At 43.6% G+C, this 23,371-nt stretch overlaps 1 protein-coding gene across 2 annotated transcripts in view; it reads left to right on the top strand.

The window, feature by feature from the left end:
* The first annotated feature begins 750 nt into the window (after positions 1-750).
* Positions 751-23,371, top strand: part of LOC126418663 (uncharacterized) — a 127,752-nt gene continuing 105,131 nt past the window's right edge. For both annotated transcript variants that reach the window (XM_050085548.1, XM_050085547.1), the window contains exons 1-2: positions 751-931; positions 4,575-4,688. In XM_050085548.1, the coding sequence (XP_049941505.1) occupies positions 859-931; positions 4,575-4,688 (187 nt within the window). In that variant the 5' untranslated portion in view covers positions 751-858. The remainder of the gene's footprint in view (positions 932-4,574; positions 4,689-23,371) is intronic.

The following is a 23,371-nucleotide window of genomic DNA, read 5'->3' as shown; positions in this document are numbered from 1 at the left end:
ACAAGACGGGTGTCACTACTCTCACGCAAGTAGCTCCTCAATTTGCCTCTCAAGAGCAGAGTACACCCCACTTGCAAGCAGTGTTAAACACATTGATCAGTCACCCACCCTACTGTTAGCCTAGCCCAACAAAATTGGTGATTGGTGATCTGACGGAAACTGGAGTTACCAGTGCAGCAAGTCCGTTGGTATAAATTTATTTTAATTTGCTTTTTATTTCATCTTTTTGTGAATTGAGATTTTAAAATAACAACTTCTTTTGGGATTGACATACAAATTTTGTGATTTTCCAAACGTGTAGCCCTCACACCTGGGAATACAAAGATTTTTGTAAGGTCCTCCTCAAAGATTCTGCTGTCAGTACAGTCTACTTTTTTCTTTCTTACTGAAATGTATACACTGAAATCAATTTTATGGCTAATAAAACACTAGCTGCCAATGCATCTACTGGAACCTACACCTGGTCTTATAACTGTCAGAATTAATCAGACAATGTTGTCTACATAGCCACATCATCTGATGCAGTAAAAAACTATGATTCCAGTTGCTACCTGTCAAAGCCTTTTCACTGAAACATGTGTCATATTGACACATACTTATATAATACACTGTTGAAGTTCATTACATTTGTCTACTCTCAGATCCAAGTATATTCCCAAAATTTCACACCTGTAAAGACCATGGTGGTGTAAGACTGTTGCAGTTGATATGCACTGCTTACTCTGTTAATTTATGCAACACATGATTACAGATGCAGATTCATTCATTGCACAAAGACATAAGTCAGCAACTTGTGGAGAACATGCAGTGTCTGCTATTGTCATAGATGAGGATGGACAACTCTACGTATGTCAATGTATGGCAGGTTTTGTTGGAAACCCATACATTAAGTGTGAACCTGGTGAAGATATCAGGGGGCAAAAGGGTAAAGGTAAGTGGGAGTACTGATCAATACAATAAAAATTCTAAACAGTGACAATTATTGTATTTTATTTCTTTCATATATACAGAATATATACCAGGTGATCAAAAAGTCAGTATAAATTTGAAAACTGAATAAATCACGGAATAATGTAGATAGAGAGGTACAAATTGACACACATGCTTGGAATTACATGGGGTTTTATTAGAACCAAAAAAATACAAAATTTCAAAAAATGTCCGACAGATGGCACTTCATCTGATCAGAATAGCAATAATTAGCATAACAAAGTAAGACAAAGCAAAGATGATGTTCTTTACAGGAAATGCTCAATATGTCCACCATCATTCCTCAACAATAGCTGTAGTCGAGGAATAATGTTGTGAACAGCACTGTAAAGCATGTCCAGAGTTATGGTGAGACATTGGCATCGGATGTTGTCTTTCAGCATCCCTAGAGATGTCGGTTGATCACGATACACTTGCAACTTCAGGTAACCTCAAAGCCAATAATCACACAAATCCCCTTCCTATGGTGATAGGATTGTAATGCTGAACTAGCACATTCCCCGTTCTGATAATACAGCTTCATTAAAAATGCCTTTTCAGGTAATGTCAACATACTGGCGCATCTGATTCTCTCTCTCATTACAGCTCCTTTTATATACGATTTTCATGCGCAGTCACTAACGTTTTGCTGTCCAGCGCCATCTGTCGGTCATATTGTGAACTTTGTTTGTTTTTTTTGTTCTAATAAAACCCCATGTCATTCCAAGCATGTGTGTCAATTTTTACCTCTCTACCTACATTATTCCATGGTTTATTAAGTTTTCAAATTTATACTGACTTTTCGATCACCCAGTATTATGAACAGTGGAGAGTTAGGAAAAACTAAACCTCCAAGAGCTGAGGTTTAATGAAACTGCCAATTATAGAAATCACAATAATGAGGAGGATGGTAGTTTTTCCTTACTAGTAAGACACTATAGATACAAACAGAATTTATTTATGTGTATTGACCAAGTACAACATATTAATTTAAGGTGAATAAATGTTGCTTATACACAATAGTGTACTTGCTCATCTTTCAGTTTCCAATTGAAACAGTTCACCACTACATACAGCAAAAGATGAAGAAGTTGAGATACACCACATGCTCAGCCACCTTGGTTTCCATATTTGACTCCTTTATATTCTCTATTGAGCAGAGAAGTCTTGTTTATGAAATCATCTCTTTTGTTGGCTATGGTCAGGGGAGGAAACAATTTGCTGTACAACAAGTATTTTTGTATATGTGCATCTGAACTTATTGTATAGATAAAATTTGTGTAAAAGACAGGATGCTCATCTTATTGAGCAGTTTTTGTGGTTAACTATACATGTAATCAGTATGAACATAAAAGTTAAAATGGTGTGTCAATTATCTTTCCTCACAAATGGAAACAGATGTTGCCCAGTATATCTATGTAAATTTATGTACATTTTATGCTAACCACTTCTGAAGTGCTTAACCATTGTGTCACATGTTAGAGCTTCTTTCAGTTCCAGTACTATGTGCAGGGTGCAGGAATAATGACTGCTGAAATAACCATGGCATGGTGTAAGTAAGTTGTTAGGTTTCTCAAATAATGCTATTTCATAAAACTTTGTAAGTAGGGTTATGTGCGATAACTGGTGTCTATCTTCAGCCAGTTGCTAATTCAGATATGCCAATATATCCAGACTTTCCTATGAGGCAAAAATGTGTTATCTTTTGTGCCCAAATTTTTTGAATATATTCAATACTCTGTTAGTTCAGTTTGGTAAAGGCCCTACACACATTAGCAATATTTTAAGGAGGGATTCACCTCTTGCCCAACTGGGGCAAACAGCCCTTAAAAGGTAGAAAAATCAGCAACAGCCAGTCACAGGATGTTGCAGAAGGAAATGGAAATCACTATATTAAGAGACATATGCAGGGACATGACATATGGTCTGTATTTGAAAAAGTGTCATGATCATCTGTCCATTGGCAAAAGATTCCAGACCTCTGGGGGGACTGCCAGGCAAGAGACAACTATGAGAATAAGACTGAGCAACCAATGAATGGGTCACGTTATATGAGTCTGGGCATGGGATGTCAGAAGTATGAAAGTAGTAAGGAAGGTAGAATATATGAAAAGGGGAAATGGAAATTCTCATCCATATACAGATATAGTGGGTGTCAGTGAAGTCAAATGGAAAGAAGGTAAGGATTACTGGCCAGATGAATAAAGGGGAATACAAACAGCAACAGTAAATGATATTACTGGAGGAGGATCCTTTATGAAGGTGAAAATAGGACAGATGGTGAATCACTGTGAATATTACAGAGACAGATTTGTTCTTATCAGTATTGACACTGAAAGCAATTATTCTTTCTTTATCCTTTCTTTCCTTACGGATAGCAATGTTGTCTGAAAGCAATTATTCTTCCTTTATCCTTTCTTTTTTTAGCACAAATTGTTTGCAGACAAATGGAAAAAAAGGTAGAAGCCAACCTAGGGGAAGATCAGTTTGGATTTCATAGAAATGTTGGAACACTCGAGGCAATACTGACCCTATGACTTATCTTAGAAGCTACATTAAGGAAAGGCAAACCTATGTTTCTGGAATTTGTAGACTTAGAGAAAGCTTTTGACAATGTTGACTGGAATACTCTCTGTCAAATTCTGAAGGTGGCAGGGGTCCAGGAAGTGAAAGGTTACTTAAAATTTATACAGAAACCAGATGGCAGTTATAAGAGTCGAGAGGCATGGTTATCCCATTCAGTTTATCCAACTCCCAACTCCTTAAATTTCTAACTCTTTGCAGTTTCTTCAGTTTTAGTCTATAGTTCACAATCAATAAATTGTGGTCAGAGTCCACATCAGCCCCTGGAAACATCTTACAATTTAAAACCTGGTTCCTAAACCTCTGCCTTATCATTATATAATCTATCTGACACCTTCCAGTGTCTCTAGGCCCCTTGGCATATATGACCTTCTTTCATGATTCTTAAACCATGTGTTAGCTATGATTAAGTTATGCACTGTGCAGGATTCTACCAGGCAGCTTCCTCTTTCATTCCTTACCCCCAGTCCATATTCACTTACTACTTTTCCTTCTCTTCCTTTTCCTGCTATCAAATTCCAGTAGCCATGACTATTAAATTTTTGTCTCCCTTCACTACCTGAATAATTTCTTTTATCTCCCCATACATTTCTTCAATCTCTTAGTCATCTGTGGAGTTAGCTGTCATATATACTTGTACTACTGTTTGGTGTGGGCTTCGTGTGTATCATGGCTACAATAATGCGTTCACTATGCTATTTGTAGTACCTTACTCGTGCTCCTATTTTTTTACTCATTATTAAACCTACTCCTTCATTACCCCTATTTGAATTTGTATTTACAACCCTGCATTCATGTGACCAGAAGTCTTGTTCCTCCTGCCACCAAACTTAACTAATTCCCACAATATCTAACTTTAATCTATCCATTTCTGTTTTTAAGCTTTCTAACCTACCAATTAAGAGATCTGGCATGTCACAGCTATAAGGCCCGTGGTAGTGTAACACTGTTGCATTTCATAAGAGTTGATATCAAAAAAATTCGTCCCTCGTTTACTCAGTTAATGTAACATATAATTACAGATGGAGATTCATTAATTGCACAAAGACATATGTCTGTGACCTGTGGAGAACATGCAGTATCCGCTATTCTCATAGACGAGGAAGGACAACCCCCCAGATGTCAATGTGTGGAAGGTTTTGTTGGAGACCCATACATTAAGTGTGAACCCGATGAAGACATCAATGAGCAAAATGGTAAAGGTAAGTGGGAGTACTGATCACTACAGTAGAAATGTTGGACAGTGAGACTAATTGTATTTTATCCCTTTCACATTTGCAGAATATATACTATGAACAACAGACAGTTGTGAAAAACAGAATCTCCTAAAGCTAAGTTTTAATAAACCTGCCAATTATAGAAATCACAATAACGAGAATGATGGTAGCTTTTCCTTACCAGTGAGATACTGTAGATGCAAGTAGAATTTATTTATGTATATTGGCTGAGTACAGCATATTCATTTCCAATTATTAAATGTTGCTTATACATTATAGAGTACCTGCACATTTTCCCCTTACCATTTGAAACATTTCAACAGTGCATACAGCAAAACAGGAAGAAGTTGAGATACACTGTAAGCTTAGCCACCTTGGTCTTCATATTTGACTTCTTGAGACTTTCTATTGAGCAGAGGACTCTTCTTTATGCAATTCATCTGTTGCATTGGCTATTTCCAGGGAAAGGGAATAATTTGCTATACAAAAAAGTATTTTTGGAAATGTGAATCAGATCTTATTGTATAGATAAAATTTGAGCAAGGAACATGATGCTCATCTTATCAAACAGATTTTGGGGGTAATAATATATGTAATTAGTATCAACTTAAAAAATGAAAACAGACATTGGCCAATATATCTATGTCTGTATCTATGTACATGCTCTGCCAACCACTTCTGAAATGCTTAAGCATTGTGCCATGTGTTAGAGTTTCTTATTGTTATTGTGTATGGAGCACAGGAATAATGACTGCTGAAATGGCCTGTGAACACTGTAATTGGTCTAATCTTGTCATTGTGACCCCTGCTCAAGTGATAGACTTCTCAGATAATGTTATTTCTTGAAACTTTGTAAGTAGGCTTATGTGGGATAACTGATGACTATCTTCATTCAGTTTACAATTCAGGTATCTCAACATTTCCGGACATTCTCCTCTGAGTCAATAAAATGTTTAACCTTTTGTGCTGCCCACCTTTGAACATACTGAATACCCTGTAAGTTCAGTTTCATATGGACCCCACACATACGAGCAATATTCTAAGATGGGTCTCGCCTTTTGGTCATCTGAGGGAATTACCCCTAAAAGGTGAGAGACCAGAAACAATCAATTGCAGGAGGATACAGAAGGTAATGGAAATCACTGTATTGAAGACACACATGCTGGGTCAGGACTTGTGGTCTGGAACTGAAAAAGAGTTGTGGCAATGTAGAACCACTGGCTCTACACCCAAATAATATCTCTGCCCTACCACAGCAGAAACAACTGCATCTTTGCCAAATCAGTTCTCTGTAGTACATTCTCTATGCTACATGCATTGTGTATACACTATGAGAATAAAAGCATTCATAGTAAGTGATGGGTGTACGAGTGATTGTTTATCATTGTAATTACCATGCCTGCTTCCCACTACCTACAGTGGTGACCCTGTTATTTTCTTTTCAACCGCACTCTGAAATTCTGAGTTATACTCGTGATGGTACAACACTGGAGAATAAGCCTCACGATTCTGCTTCATTGACTGGCATCACTACAGACAATTTATTTGTACATCTATTTGGTGTTCTTGCCAATTCCTAGATGATATAACCAGTGCAACTTGGAATCTACTCCTCCCTCACATTATTTGTTGAATGTCACTGTCTTTATGGTATGGTTAACTCTGTTAATAAGTTTTAACAGGAGTAAGATTTACAATATAATTTTTACTTCTTTTCTTGTAGTTGGCTCCAGTTCTTCATGTCTAGGGGTTGATACTTGATTTTGAAATTTTTGACATTATAGGTTCTCTAGGTTCCAATTGACATAATAAATTTGAAGTTAGTGTGCACTGTATTTTTTGCTTTACTTAAAATTTTGTTCTCTCACATTTTTCAATATCACACTGTCTTTACAATTTCCATATCAACAAAGACAAAAATTACATTGTTGTTCCCAAAAATAAAATCACGTCTGATCACATCAGAAGCATACCCACTACTACCTCACTCTGTGGTACTAACAATATTTCAAAGAGTTTACAGATTTTCTTGACAAATTACTTTCTACTAATTTATATTATTATTTTATAAATGAATCCAGAAATTAACATCATAAATAATGCCAAATTGCACAAACAATAATAGAAATTTTAAGTGTGCCAAATATTTTGTAATTCCAAACATTACTAACAGAAAATAATTTTAACTGTGCATTCAAAGTTAGTATACATCAACTGTAATAAAGAAAATAAAGTAAATTCTTTTTACAATTTTTAACTTGAGTTGTAACACATTGTGTACAAAATCATATAAAATCCCTTTGGAAAAATAGCTGAGGTATTATTAACCCATTCAAAAAAGTATTTTTTCTATTTATTGCTTCTGTTGAGGAAAGGTAATGCTAGAGGACGATATCCCTTTACAAACTGTGGTTCTCAAATCATTGACAATGTTCCCATTGTTTCAACAATCGCCAAACCAGGGCATCGTTACCTCTCACCAAATGGATGAACACAATAAATCGCAAATCAAGTATGGTGTTATCAGTGAAGGTGGTGAGACAAAAGCCTGCCACTCCCTTAATTAACTGTGCTACAACAACAGTGATCATACATGGTGAACAATGGCTGCCTACCGCCGTCCCCATCTCCCTCCTAGCCAGTGCTAATAATATACCGATCTATGACAGTGTTAATGAACTACACCGCACTCATTTTCATTCAAATGACTCAATGTGTATCAACATTTCACGTGCAACATACCAAATTATGGACACCCTCCAGAGTACCGCAGTTGTTGAGAAACTATTGCCACCATATATGGCTGCCTTCCACTGCAGGGAACCTATATTTACAGGTTATTGCAGACAGATCTGTACTACAAGTGATGTTCCTGTACCAGTCCACATTTTCCCATGACCTATACCTGAGCTTTATGTTCTGCATGATACCATACATCACCCAGGTGATGTCACACTTGTTACGGCCATGCCCCAACCCACGTCACATCATGATGATTATGTCACACCAACAGCAGCCGTGCTGTGCTCCGGGTCATGCCAATCACATGACATCACTCAACAAGCAGGCACACCATGTCTACCTACAACTGCACAGGGTTTTCACACTTCATGACCACAGCATATCTGTACGATGAGTTTGAATGCAATTATGACACACACACTGTGGGAACACAAGGAGTATCTATAAGAGCTGCCGTGTTGGGTGACCCACACTGACGTGCCATCCACCACGATTGCCATGAACCAGGATCCATCCACCATGACATGTTCATTGGTACCCCGCTATGATGCTGTCCTTCATGATGCCGATGCACCAGCCATCATGACATCATGTCATGTCCTGTGATAATCGGTCATGACATCTGCATTACCAACACACCAATCATGCCATATGCCAGCTGCCACCTCTACCAGCACCACCAAAGTTGTTCACGAACCTGCACCATGGCACCTGCCCCTTAGCACCAGGCAGATCACCACTGGCCACACTTCAAGTTACATCTGCTGCCAGTGCAAGTTGATTCTCTATAAGTATGGTTTGCATTCTGTGAGTGCACAATACAGTTGGAAAGGACTCAAGATGACCACAAAAAGTTTTTGGCACTTTTGAACTAACTCTGCACCAACACTGATCTTGTCAGTGACCTCCTATTGCACACACCAACCGCTGACAGATACAAGACAATGAAGATGCTCACACTACAGCACCCGTCACCTTCACCTGAACAACTACTCCACCTTGCCATCACTGAGACATTGCTGGGCCATGATACCCTGTCAGCACTCTGGCACAGGTTACACCTCCTAATTTACACAAATCTCTAACCAGTTCATGCTCTGTGGTCACTGTGGCTTCTCAAGCAGCCTGAAAACATACAGACGGAGATTCTAATGCATAAGGGCAAACCGTTGGAAACCCAGTTATGCCTTGCCAACCAAATGCTTTCCCTCATGCAATGTCACACCTGGATAAACACTCGCATTGGCTCTGGCACCAGCATCAACAGCAGTTGCATCTACAGCCAGCCCAGGCCAGCCTGCAGGCTGCACACCAGCTGCACCTACAGAGACCATCGTGCAGTGCTCACTGCACAGCACCTGGCAAACCAACAGTCACCAAGCTGCTCTGATCTTTGTCGAACCCTTTCACACCACACCCGCAGCAGCCTCACGAGACTCTGCTGCAGCGAGGCACCAAACATCAGATACCACAATGGATCCAAGCACTGCATTTGTAGTGGAATGTAAACAACCACCTGCTGCATTCATGCCTAGCCATCAACCCACGCCTAACCATCGCAACAACTCATCTGGCCAGCAGGATGCTGCTCCTACTCGGCTGCACTGCCCTTGCTGGTTCCATGCTCATTTCAGTACTGATGCACGTTGCTGTCATCCACACTGCACCTACCCAAACTAGTACAGCAGCCTCACACAGGTGCGCCAAGTCACTCCCCTGCTTCAAGCCACCTTGCTATGAAACATGACCACACACATCATATCCTGTGTCTACAATCTAATGGTGTGCAGCTCTTCATCTATGACAGCCATTTCAGAGCATTCTTCCTAGTCAGCACGCTGCCACCTCAGTGGACACCTGGAAAACGTACACCGTTCACTATACAACAATGCGCTGTGATCAATTCAGTGATTCCCATGATAGGCATGGCCTCTATCACAGTTCAACTGGACAACCACACCCCTAACCCATGGACATTTTTCATGGCTGACACTGTGGAGCCAGTGTTGGATGCAGATTTTTTGAGGCATTATAATCTTCTGCCTCACTACATTGAAATGGCTACATGCTGATCAGTAGAGTAAACAGTGACCACCTACCGATGAACAAGACTCCACTGCCTCCTCCTTCTAGCACTGAAAAAATACTGGACCTCACCCTAAAGTGCCAGGCATTGTTTGAGAAGCTTAAAACCATGACTACTGCATAATCCAACCTTCACCCCACCAATGTCAGCTCACAAGCAGCTAACAAACACCTCCACAACTGCTGCTCCGAGCTCACGGCATAACAGCACATCATCCAGCAACAGCTGTCACCACACCAGCAACAATGAGAACCATCTGCCCAAGACATTGCCGGGCCTTGAGAACCACAGGTCAGTCCAGTACCTCTTACTTCCAGTGAAGACATTCCTGTGAGCAGGCTGCACAAAAACACTGATATTGCTCTCACGAGTGGGTTGAGTGTAACAGTGATATCGCCTCTGCAAGCAGAGCATGTGCGTCATGTGCTACTCCACATCAACTCCATAAAAAGATTAACACCATACATGACATTACTGTACACAGAACTAATACTATCCCAGTCCACTAGTCCAATGCTGGCTTCAGTGCCTTGCACCTCTCAAATTGAAAGTGGCCAAGGCCGCAATCAAGGAACTGTTACATGAGGGCACTGTCAGGCTGTCAGACAATGTGTGAGCCTCACTGATTACTATGAGAGTGGGAAAAGATAAAAAACGTGGCACCTGTGTGGGGACTGTAGACATTTGAACTTGCACACCATCATTGATAGTTACCCAGTGCCCAATATTCAGACTTCTCCCAGGAACTGGCTCGTGCAACCATCTTTAATGTGATCAACTGCAAAAGAGCTTGTTCACAGATCTCAAAAGCCACAGAGAACATCCCAAATTCGGCAATAATTACACTTTTGGCCTATTTGAATTACTCTTTATGTCCTTTGGAATAAAGAAAGCAGCCCAGACTTGGCAACAGTTCACTGATGCCTTGTTTTTTACCATACCCTTTCTCTATAGTTACTTGGACGATGTAATTATTTTCTCACAAACAGCTCAAGATCATGAGAAACACCTCCAAGTGGTGTTCAGCAAACTAGCAGAGCATGGTGTTATGGTCGATGAGGACAAATGCCAACTCCGGCAAAAGTGTGTTACATTCGTAGGCCACCTTATCAAAGCTTTGGGAATCCATCCCATCGCAGAGAAGATAGACCAAATCCGTAAGCTACCACCCCCAATGGACTATCAAGGGTTGCACCATTTCTTAGGCGTAATTATTTTTTACTGACAACACCTCCCCCAGGCCACAGAAACACTTCTGCCACTCACAGTGTCTCTCTGTGGCAAGAACATGTCAGGCAAATGTAAGCTCACTTGAATTCCTGATATGCAAGCTGCTTTTGAGAAAATCAAAACTGAGCTCACTCAGACCACCACCCTGGCACTCCAATCACTGGATGCCCATGTGGTTACAACAGCCAACACCAGCAACCAGGCGATTGGGGCAGTGCTACAACAGGAAATTTCTGGTACAACCCAACCCCCATGGTTTTTCTCAGGAACCCCCAGAAAATATGATCAACATTCGACAAAGAGGATTTGGCGATATACAAAACGGTTCGGTACTTCTGAACTGACATTGAGAGTCAACCACTTACTGTCTACACAGACCACTGCCCTCTGGCTGATGCCATTAAAAGCCTGCCAGCCAATACCTGCCCTCAACGATTCCGCCACCTGCACTTGATTTCACAATATACTATGGCCGTCCGCTGTGTATGGAGAGCAGAAAACATGGTAGCTGACTGACTCTCATAACTCACTGCCACATCAACACACCTTCACTTAGACCAACTAACGGAGGCATAAGCAACTGACACTGATCTTCAAAACCTGCACACGTGGGTGCATGCTGGTGGCACCTTCTTAGTATCTCTGTCAGTTCTCAAAGTCAGTTTGTGGTGGGATGTCTTCTTTCTCCTTTTAATCAGATTCACAGCAGGTTCCTTGGAACTTATTGGTCAGAAGTTTAACACAGGGACAACCAAACTTTTTAGGCACATCTGATGTCGACACACTTTCTCTTTGACAGTGGATACTACAAGCAGACGGAAGGAGTAGCCGTGGGGAGTCCTCTTTCACCAGTTGTCACCAACATGTTCATGGAACATTTTTAGGATGGAGCTCTGGACTCAGCACAGTCAAAACCTACCTGTTTCTTCTGCTATGTTGATGACACCTTTGTCATATGGCCACATAGAGACAAGCTGAATGGTTTCCTCATACATTTCAATTCCATACAGCAGAACATCAAGTTTACCCTGTAAGTCAATGTGGATGGAGTGCTCCCCTTTCTGGACATTCTGGTTAAAAGCAGAGCAGATGGCAGATTGGGTGACAGCATTTACCATAAGAAGACGACCACCAACCTTTACTTACATTCAAAGAGCTGACACCACCCAGCACAGAGAAATGGCATCCTCAAAACATTGATTCACAGGGCCCATACCCTGTCTGACAATGAGACCTTTAACCAAGAACTTGAATGTCTGAGGTCAGTTTTCCAGAAAAACAGTTACACAGAGAAGCAAATTCGGACTGCTCTACATGTCACACCCACTGTACAACTGGGGGAAACAGAAGAGAAACCTCAGCAGGATGGGGGCAAAGAACTTATTCCATTCTGTAGTACTTTATTAGAAAAGATAGGTCAAATTCTTCAAAAACATCAAGTGAAGACTGTCTTCCACCCACAAATTAAGACACAGGCACTGCTTGGTAATGTCAAGGACAATCTAGGACTACAGAAATCTGGAATCTACCAGATCCCCTTGCAAATCTGGCATGACATACATGGATCAAACAGTGCATACTATCAGAGACCATTGCCAAGAACATCAACAGCACACCAGACTGCAGCAGCCTAACAAGTCAGCAGTTGCTGAACATTGCCTCTCAGAATTACACAGAATGAATTACGACCAGACCAAGGGTCTGAAACAGACGTCCAAATACTGGGACTGGGTCATTAAAGAATCTATCATGATTCAAGTACAACTGCTGATCAACCAAGATAGCAGTTACATCCTTAGTAAGGCCTGGGAACCCACTTTGAATATGATTAAAAGGAGAAAGAAGACATCCCACCACAGGCTGACTTGGAGGACAGGTAGGGAAACTAAGAAGACGCTGCCAGCACAAGCCCCTGGGTGCAGACTGCAAATGGAACTGATGCCGGACACTCCACACCTGGGCATGTACATAGTTTGGAACACCTGGAGGGGTGAGAAAAGATAAAGGCCTGGCGCCGGCGCCTTGATGGTTAGTTCATGAGCACACCTGATGATGATAACGTGGTCACTTGCTGAAATATAGTCCCTGTTGACACTAATGGCTGCATGTTCACCCATGAACTCTTTCATCATGAAGTACGGCAGGAGAAATGGAAGAATCACAGTTTTCAACCTCCTCCACAGCTTGTCTCACCCCAGAGTATGCCTGACACTGAAATTCATAACGGGACATTTCATTTGGATGAACATTAAACAGGACTGCACTGTGTGGGTGAGAGCCTGCATCCAATGCTAATGGGTCAAGACAAGATGTCATGCCCAAACATCCTTCAGTTAATTCCCCATCCCGAAGGGCTGTTTCCAACTTGTCTCCATAGACCTGGTTGGGCCACCCCCAGATACAACCAGATAAGGACATCTTGTCAGCCATAGACAGGACAACTTGATAGGTGGAGGTCACACCTCTGCCTGATCTCTTGGCTGACACTGCCAGCTGGGCTTTCATGACACTATGGATTGCATGCTTCAGCTGCCCAGAGCCCTCACAACTGACGAGGACCAGCAGTTTGAGTTGGCCCTAGTCTCTGAGCTCTGCTGCCTCTGTGGGTTCTACCAGTTACACATGATGGCCTACCATCCTCAATCCAATGGACTTTTGGAATGGTTGCAGTGCACCCTCATGACAGCACTCATATGCCACGACCAGGATTGGACAGAGGTCCTCCCCTGGGTGCTGCTGGGCATACAAGCTGCCTACAAAGAAGATCTGGTTGCGTTGCTGGCAGAGGTATTCTACAGGGAACCAATCACCCTCCCAGCAGAGTTTGTATCACAAACCACCAACCCCGTGGACATCAAGCTGCCAGATGTAGTAAAACATGTCAGGGGCCACATGAGCCACATCCGCATCCCACCACAATCCCACTGCACTAAACTAATCATCTTTGTGGGAAAGGACCTCATGCTCAGCACTGACACTGTCAAACCTACCCTCCACCCTGCATACAGTGGTGCATACAAGATGTTGAAAAGAGGGCCATACACTTTTGACACCTTACAAGCTGGAAAACTGACAACAGTGTCACTGAACTGCCTAAAACCAGTGTGGGCTTTAGTGGACACACCCAGTGCTTACCCTCCACTGGCCCCAGTTCCAGGCACCTCAAGCCAATTTATAGTCAGCCTAGACCTGTGAGACTACTTCCCAGAACACAGTTCTGTAGTACTGCATGACTCAGTACTTGTTGTTATGGCCAAATTTGACAATAGACACTCAGGCTACAGCACGGTCTCAAGGTCATTAGAGCACTCTACATCTCTTCCACCTATGATTGACACAGCAAGTCTGAAATCCACTCTTTCTTCAGATGGCTACCTCCTCAGGTCAGCCCCAGAGCACTTTGTAACAATGACTGACACTTTAGACTCCACCACCAGTGGACTGACAACCTCACCAACACCAGACGATACTCCACCAGCTACCAACAGCTCAACAAACACTGCCACCACAACTTCAGCAATGCCACTGATGTCACAGGGCAGCCACCCTTTACAGCCACCCCGGCACCTGGCAGACTATGATATGTTAGCCCTTGCCATCACCAGCAGGACAACGCATCACAACATACACCAATCACCATGCTCCACACTTGGGGAAAGGGGGGGGGGCTTCTCTGTGGGGAAGTAAAACCACTCTGGCTCTACCTCCCAGAAATATTGCTGCCCTACTGCAGCAAGAACAAGTGTATCATTGCCAGATCAGTTCTCTGCAGTACATGCTCTATGCTACATATGCTACATGCACTGGGTATACATTGTGAGAATCAAAGTATTCGTAGTAAGTGACGGGAGAGTGACTGATTATTTATTGTCATGATTACAACCCCTGCTCCCCGCTACTTACAATTTCATGATGTTTGTTCCATTGGCAGAAGATTCACATTAGTACTGGGGTTCTCCATTGATGATGATGTGCACCTCATATCAGAGGATATTTCATATCAACAGCTGGATGGATTGTGTTCTGAATTTTCGTCCGTGTTCTCTGCAGGTCTGGGTCATGCCAAGGATTTTGGAGCCCACATTACTCTTAAACCTACAGCTCGCCCTAAGTTTTTCCAGGCACGCCCTATTCCGGTGGCATTGTGTGCACCTGTCAAGGCTGAGATACACAGGTTAACAGCTTTATGGATTCTCCTTCCTGTTACCTCCAGCGAATGGGCATCACCAATCGTGGTGGTTTCTAAACCAAACGGGAGTCTGCGATTGTGTGGTGATTTTAAAGCCTCGTCAATGCTCAGAGCCTCATTGACACTTATCCTCTTCCCCGTCCTGAGGAGTTATTTACCAAGCTCGCTGGGGGCCAGTTCTTTTCCAAACTTGACTTATCGGAGGCATACCATCAGTTGCCATTGGATGCTTCTTCCAAGGAATTTCTCGTCATCAACACTCCTTGTGGGTTGTATCAGTACCAGCGGTTACCATTTGGTGTCGCTAGCGCGCCGGCCATTTTTCAGCGGTTTTTGGAATAGCTCATGGCTTCCGTTCCCAGCTGCATAAAATATCTGGATGACATTGTTGTCACAGGGGCCTCCACTGAGGAGCACCTTCGCAATTTGCATTCACTGTTTCGGGTTTTGAATTCGGCTGGGTTGAAGTGCAATCTGGACAAGTCACAGTTCTTCCAACCCTCCATTATGTATCTTGGTTTCCACTTGTCTCATGAGGGTATACGTCCACTACGTCAGCACGTAGCGGCCATCAACACTCGACCCCGGCCATCTACGGTCAAAGAACTTCAGGCGTTTCTAGGCAAAATTGCTTATTATCACAAATTCATTCCATCCGCGGTGGCAGTAGCTCATCCTCTGCATCAGCTGTTGCGCAAAAACGTCCTTTTCTGTTGGTCCAATGAGTGTGAGCAGGCTTTTGTCTGCCTGAAGGCTCATTTGCAGTTGGCGCCTTGTCTTGCCACATTCCGTCCGGGTCAGCACTTGGTTCTGACGACTGACACGTCACAGTATGGCCTAGGGGCTGTTCTCACCCATCGCTATGAGGATGGGTCGGAACGACTCATCGCCTATGCTTCCAAGACCCTCAACGATGCGCAACGGCGTTACTCTCAAATCAAAAAGGAGGTGCTCGCTATCATTTATGCTCTAAAACAGTTCAGCGTTTTCTTGTATGGTTCTAAGTTTCACCTCATCACCGACCACAAGCCGCTGGTCTCTCTATTCAGCCCATTGGCGTCGCTTCCGGATAAGGCAGCTCACCACCTGCAAAATTGGGCCTTATACTTGTCTCGTTTTCACTATGAGATTCACTATCGCCCCACGGCCCAGCACGCCAACGCTGACGCATTGTTGCGATTGCCGATGGGCCCCGCCCCGGTTTTCGATCACGATGAACTACTCTGTTTCCACATTGATGAGGAAGAATGTCGTGCGGTCGAGGGTTGTCCACTTACAGGTTCGCAGGTCACGTCAGCTACTGCGCGGGATCTGGTCCTGCATCAAGTGATCGGTTTTGTTCAACGGGGTTGGCCGGACAGGACCAAGGGCCGGGCATTGGATCCCCTTCGCAACTACCATGCCTTGCACCTTCGTCTCTCTGTTCGTGATGGTGTTGTTCTTCTGGCCACGGATGGCACATCTCCAAGGGTCGTGGTACCAGCCTCTCTTCGCAAAGATGTTCTCAGACTGTTGCATGAAGGCCATTGGGGGATTTCTTGGACTAAGTCCCTGGCCTGGTATTGATTCGGACATCGCCCACATGGTTGCTGTGTGTGGTCAGTGTGCTCAACAACTGGTTGCACCTCGTACAATGCCCTCTCCGTGGCCTGATCCGGCGCAGCCATGGGAACGGGTGCACGCTGACTTTGCCGGCCCCTTCCTCAGTACTTATTGGCTACTGTTGATTGACGTCGTCTCAAAGTTTCCGCCTACCACTGTGGTGATGACGCTGGCTTTGTCCAAAATCTTTGCTCTAGAAGGTCTTCCATCCACAATCGTCACAGACAATGGCCCTCAGTTCTCTTCGCAGGCCTTCCGTGATTTTTGTACTGGACAAGAGATTCATCATGTTACAGCACCGCCCATCCATCCGCAATCAAATGGGGAGGTCGAGCGCCTTGTCCGCACTTTCAAAAGCCAGATGAAAAAATTCCTTAGTGATTTTTCCACAGATGATGCTCTGCTGCAATTTCTGAGTTCTTATCGCTTCACGCCTCTGGATGATCGCAGCCCTGCTGAACTCTTGCATGGCCACCAACTGCGCACTCTACTGCACCTGCTTCACCCTGTCAGGCCTTGTGCTGTGTCCCCTAGCATGGGAAAATACTCGGTGGGCACCGACGTGTGGGCACAGGGGTATACATCTCGCCCTAAATGGATTCCAGGGGTGGTCAAGGCTCTTCGCGGCCGCCGGCTTTGTGAAATACGTACGGACGATGGCATGGTTGTTCGCCATTATGACCAGATGCACCCACAAGTGGTGGCCATGCCGGTGCCACCGCCCCTTCCTTCGCCTCCACCAGCCCGAGAAGCCAGTCCTGTTGCTGCTGCCGCTCTACTGTACGTGTTGATGCAGCCGACGTTGCTACCGCTTCCGTGTACACCGGAACCGGCCCCAGTCGCGACGTCGCCTTCTCTGGGGCCCATCTCACTGGAGCACACCCCCAGGTCCACGACACCTATGGATGCTGCTCCGGAGTTTTCACCCATCATCTCGTCCAGGAGGCACATACCACACACGAGCTTCCATCCTGGATATTTTCGACCATACTCTCATGTCTCTCTGCGGGATCTTCTTGGGGCCTCACAAGAGGCCATGGATGTCTCCGCACTGTCCATGTCTCCAAGGACGTGAGTGTTTTTTTTTTTTTTCAAGGGGGGAAAAGTGTTGTGACAGTGCCATGACATTTAACAGTGCTGCCACAACAGTACGGGCAAACGGCAATAGAGGTGCTCCGCAACTCGGCTGAGCGCGGGAGCGCCCCCTAGCTACGAACGGCACTGGCCGCATGTCATGGCATGGCAGTCGAATGAGAGATACTGAGTTAATATCATATCGTATACTCCTAGCTCACTCATTTGTTACATAGTTTAATTCTTAATTTCTTTGCGTGTTTTTGGTACTTGCATTGTTTAATTCATAAATTTCGGTCGTATTATAGTATTTGAGAGTTGTAGCATCGCGTTTTAGTACCTGAATAGTGCAAATTCGCGTAGTCTCCTTCCGCCGCTGAGCAGTGTCAGCAGTGCGCAAGTAGCAGCATTATGGCATTTACTAGGCAATCTTGTATTTTAATAACCGTTTAAATTTTGTTGATTTGTTTGCGCTCTCTGTAGATTAGTTCAGACGTTCTTTGCAAAACAGTTTTTAGCATGGATAGGGACTGCAACTGCTGTGTTCGGATGCAGGCTGAGTTGGCATCCCTTCGCTCCCAGCTTCAAGCAGTGTTGGCTTCGGTCACACAGCTTGAGGCTGTTGCCAATGGGCATCACTGTGGGGGTCCGGATGGGGGTTTGTCGGGGACGGCCAGCTTGTCCCACGCATCCCCTGATCGGACTACGACTGTGGTTGCCCGGGATACTGCCCGCATTGAGGCTGATCCCTCACCTGTGGTAGAGTGGGAGGTCGTCTCAAGGTGTGGCAGGGGGCGAAAGACATTCCGGAGGGCTGAACGGAAAGCCTCTCAAGTTTGTCTGACGAACCGGTTTCAGGCTCTGTCTCAGGCTGATACTGATCTTCGGCCTGACATGGCTGCTTGTCCTGTTCCAGAGGTTGCTCCTCAGTCTGCAAGATCTGGGCAGTCGCAGAGGGTGGGCTTACTGGTAGTTGGGAGCTCCAACGTCAGGCGCGTAATGGGCCCTCTTAGGGAAATGGCAGCAAGAGAGGGGAAGAAAACCAATGTGCACTCCATGTGCATACCGGGGGGAGTCATTCCAGATGTGGAAAGGGTCCTTCCGGATGCAATGAAGGGTACAGGGTGCACCCATCTGCAGGTGGTCACTCATGTTGGCACCAATGATGTGTGTCGCTATGTATCGGAGGAAATGCTCTCTGGCTTCCGGCGGCTATCTGATTTGGTGAAGACTGCCAGTCTCGCTAGCGGGATGAAAGCAGAGCTCACCATCTGCAGCATCGTCGACAGGACTGACTGCGGACCTTTGGTACAGAGCCGAGTGGAGGGTCTGAATCAGAGGCTGAGACGGTTCTGCGACCGTGTGGGCTGCAGATTCCTCGACTTGTGCCATAGGGTGGTGGGGTTTCGGGTTCCGCTGGATAGGTCAGGAGTCCACTACACGCAACAAGCGGCTACACGGGTAGCAGGGGTTGTGTGGGCTGGGCGGTTTTTTAGGTTAGATGGCCTTGGGCAAGTACAGAAAGGGCAACAGCCTCAACGGGTGCGGGGCAAAGTAAGGACATGCGGGGACCAAGCAGCAATCGGTATTGTAATTGTCAACTGTCGAAGCTGCGTTGGTAAAGTACCAGTACTTCAAGCGCTGATAGAAAGCACCGAAGCTGAAATCGTTATAGGCAAAGAAAGCTGGCTTAAGCCAGAGATAAATTCTGCCGAAATTTTTACAAAGGTACAGACGGTGTTTAGAAAGGATAGATTGCATGCAACCGGTGGTGGAGTGTTCGTCGCTGTTAGTAGTAGTTTATCCTGTAGTGAAGTAGAAGTGGATAGTTCCTGTGAATTATTATGGGTGGAGGTTACACTCAACAACCGAACTAGGTTAATAATTGGCTCCTTTTACCGACCTCCCGACTCAGCAGCATTAGTGGCAGAACAACTGAGAGAAAATTTGGAATACATTTCACATAAATTTTCTCAGCATGTTATAGTCTTAGGTGGAGATTTCAGTTTACCAGATATAGACTGGGACACTCAGATGTTTAGGACGGGTGGTAGGGACAGAGCATCGAGTGACATTATACTGGGTGCACTATCCGAAAATTACCTCGAGCAATTAAACAGAGAACCGACTCGTGGAGATAACATCTTGGACCTACTGATAACAAACAGACCTTAACTTTTCGACTCTGTATGTACAGAACAGGGAATCAGTGATCATAAGGCCATTGCAGCATCCCTGAATATGGAAGTTAATAGGAATATAAAAAAAGGGAGGAAGGTTTATCTGTTTAGCAAGAGTAATAGAAGGCAGATTTCAGACTACCTAACAGATCAAAACAAAAATTTGTGTTCTGACACTGACAATGTTGAGTGTTTATGGAAAAAGTTCAAAGCAATCGTAAAATGCGTTTTAGACAGGTACGTGCCGAGTAAAACTGTGAGGGATGGGAAAAACCCACCGTGGTACAACAACAAAGTTAGGAAACTACTGCGAAAGCAAAGAGAGCTCCACTCCAAGTTTAAACGCAGCCGAAACCTCTCAGACAAACAGAAGCTAAACGATGTCAAAGTTAGCGTAAGGAGGGCTATGCGTGAAGCGTTCAGTGAATTCGAAAGTAAAATTCTATGTACCGACTTGGCAGAAAATCCTAGGAAGTTTTGGTCTTATGTTAAATCAGTAAGTGGCTCGAAACAGCATATCCAGACACTACGGGATGATGATGGCATTGAAACAGAGGATGACATGCGTAAAGCTGAAATACTAAACACCTTTTTCCAAAGCTGTTTCACAGAGGAAGACCGCACTACAGTTCCTTCTCTAAATCCTCGCACAAATGAAAAAATGGCTGACATCGAAATAAGTGTCCAAGGAATAGAAAAGCAACTGGAATCACTCAATAGAGGAAAGTCCACTGGACCTGACGGGATACCAATTCGATTCTACACGGAGTACACGAAAGAACTTGCCCCCCCTTCTAACAGCCGTGTACCGCAAGTCTCTAGAGGAACGGAGGGTTCCAAATGATTGGAAAAGAGCACAGATAGTCCCAGTCTTCAAGAAGGGTCATCGAGCAGATGCGCAAAACTATAGACCTATATCTCTGACGTCGATCTGTTGTAGAATTTTAGAACATGTTTTTTGCTCAAGTATCATGTCGTTTTTGGAAACCCAGAATCTATTATGTAGGAATCAACATGGATTCCGGAAACAGCGATCGTGTGAGACCCAACTCGCTTTATTTGTTCATGAGACCCAGAAAATATTAGATACAGGCTCCCAGGTAGATGCTATTTTTCTTGACTTCCGGAAGGCGTTCGATACAGTTCCGCACTGTCGCCTGATAAACAAAGTAAGAGCCTACGGAATATCAGACCAGCTGTGTGGCTGGATTGAAGAGTTTTTAGCAAACAGAACACAGCATGTTGTTATCAATGGAGAGACGTCTACAGACGTTAAAGTAACCTCTGGCATGCCACAGGGGAGTGTTATGGGACCATTGCTTTTCACAATATATATAAATGACCTAGTAGATAGTGTCGGAAGTTCCATGCTGTAGTATACAGAGAAGTTGCAGCATTAGAAAATTGTAGTGAAATGCAGGAAGATCTGCAGCGGATAGACACTTGGTGCAGGGAGTGGCAACTGACCCTTAACATAGACAAATGTTATGTATTGCGAATACATAGAAAGAAGGATCCTTTATTGTATGATTATATGATAGCGGAACAAACACTGGTAGCAGTTACTTCTGTAAAATATCTGGGAGTATGCGTGTGGAACGATTTGAAGTGGAATGATCATATAAAATTAATTGTTGGTAAGGCGGGTACCAGGTTGAGATTCATTGGGAGAGTGCTTAGAAGGTGTAGTCCATCAACAAGGGGGGTGGCTTACAAAACACTCGTTTGACCTATACTTGAATATTGCTCATCAGTGTGGGATCCGTACCAGATCGGTCTGACGGAGGAGATAGAGAAGATCCAAAGAAGAGCGGCGCGTTTCGTCACAGGGTTATTTGGTAACCGTGATAGTGTTACGGAGATGTTTAATAAACTCAAGTGGCAGACTCTGCAAGAGAGGCGCTCTGCATCGCGGTGTAGCTTGCTCGCCAGGTTTCGAGAGGGTGCGTTTCTGGATGAGGTATCGAATATATTGCTTCCCCCTACTTATACCTCCCGAGGAGATCACTAATGTAAAATTAGAGAGATTAGAGCGCGCACGGAGGCTTTCAGACAGTCGTTCTTCCCGCGAACCATACGCGACTGGAACAGGAAAGGGAGGTAATGACAGTGCATGTAAAGTGCCCTCCGCCACACACCGTTGAGTGGCTTGCGGAGTATAAATGTAGATGTAGATGTAGATGTAGATGTAACCAGCTGTTGTTAATAAGTGAGAGTGCTTGGATATCCATGCAATTATTGGTGATTAAAGGTTATAACACAAAGTATTAAAACTAATGTTCATATTAGATGTAAAAATTGAGTATCTTAGATATACTTATGATCTTTAATATTAATCTCAACATTGTTCATGTCGTTGAACTCATTTACATTTTTACTTTTTTTGTCTTTTGTTTTAGCCAGTCATATAATCTAAGTTTGAATTTTTTAAATGGAAAGCTGTTAAAACTTTTGAGGACATTCACTTTATGGGAGTTTCCTGTTATTGTAGCCTGTGCTTTGGAAAGTCACTGTTTTCCTTATTTCTATTATCATGTTTGTGAGTTGTTTCCCTGATAACACATTCTTTAATCCTGTTCTTGACAAAGACACAGACTCATAAACATACAGATTTACAATAGTATCCTAAGCCTGGTAAAAAGAGGATGACAGTGCTCTGTAGGACCTGATTTGCATATTGCATCCAGATTTTTTTTTCTTTATAAATATTACTGGTATGAGGTGACTGTCCTTATATGTGTAGGCCATGTGATACATCTGACTGAAAGAGTGCAAAATCTGTCATACAGAGATAATTACTGCTGATTGTATCTCTGAGTTACCATATGAGGTAGGAAATTCATGACATCTTTCCACAGACCTTGTTGCTATGCTCTTCCCAACTGAAACTGGCATCAATAAGTATTCCTAAGAGTTTAACACATTTCTTTTCTACATTCTTAGACAGTCCTAATTTAAGCTTTTGGGTTTTTTCTGGACTACAGAAAAGGTTAATGACTGCAAACCAGTTTAATACAGAGTCAACAGCTTCTTGCATAATCTTATCAAGAATTAGGATACTGTGATTTGAGGTAAGTGAAGCTGTATCTTCACCATGGCTGGTAACAGAATGCGATATACAATGGGGAAGATCACTGACAGCCACAATGGAAAACAAGAGGTCAAGGTCAGAACCCTATGGAACACCTATATCATTTTCTACTAAGAGGGAGTGTCTATTTCCAACTGAAACATACTGTGTTAGCTATTGTTCAAGTAGGAAGAAATTATTGCTAATGTCATTTTTTTAAACTATAGTACTCTAATTTTGTTAGCAATATGTTGAAAGGGAGGCTGTCAAATGTTTTACATACATCACATAATATAATTAACACTATCTTCTTATTTTTGAAAGCTGTCAAAGCCAGATTGACAGCTTCCACAAAAGCTGCAGTGGTAAATCTGCCTGGTCAAAACTTGTATGGGTTGTTGCAAAGGAGGCTATGCTTTACAAAATACT

The sequence above is a fragment of the Schistocerca serialis genome, chromosome 9 (genome assembly GCF_023864345.2).
Source record: "Schistocerca serialis cubense isolate TAMUIC-IGC-003099 chromosome 9, iqSchSeri2.2, whole genome shotgun sequence".
NCBI lineage: Eukaryota > Metazoa > Arthropoda > Insecta > Orthoptera > Acrididae > Schistocerca > Schistocerca serialis.
The sequence above is the reverse complement of the archived record's forward strand: the minus strand, read 5'-3'. Positions and strand labels throughout refer to the sequence as shown.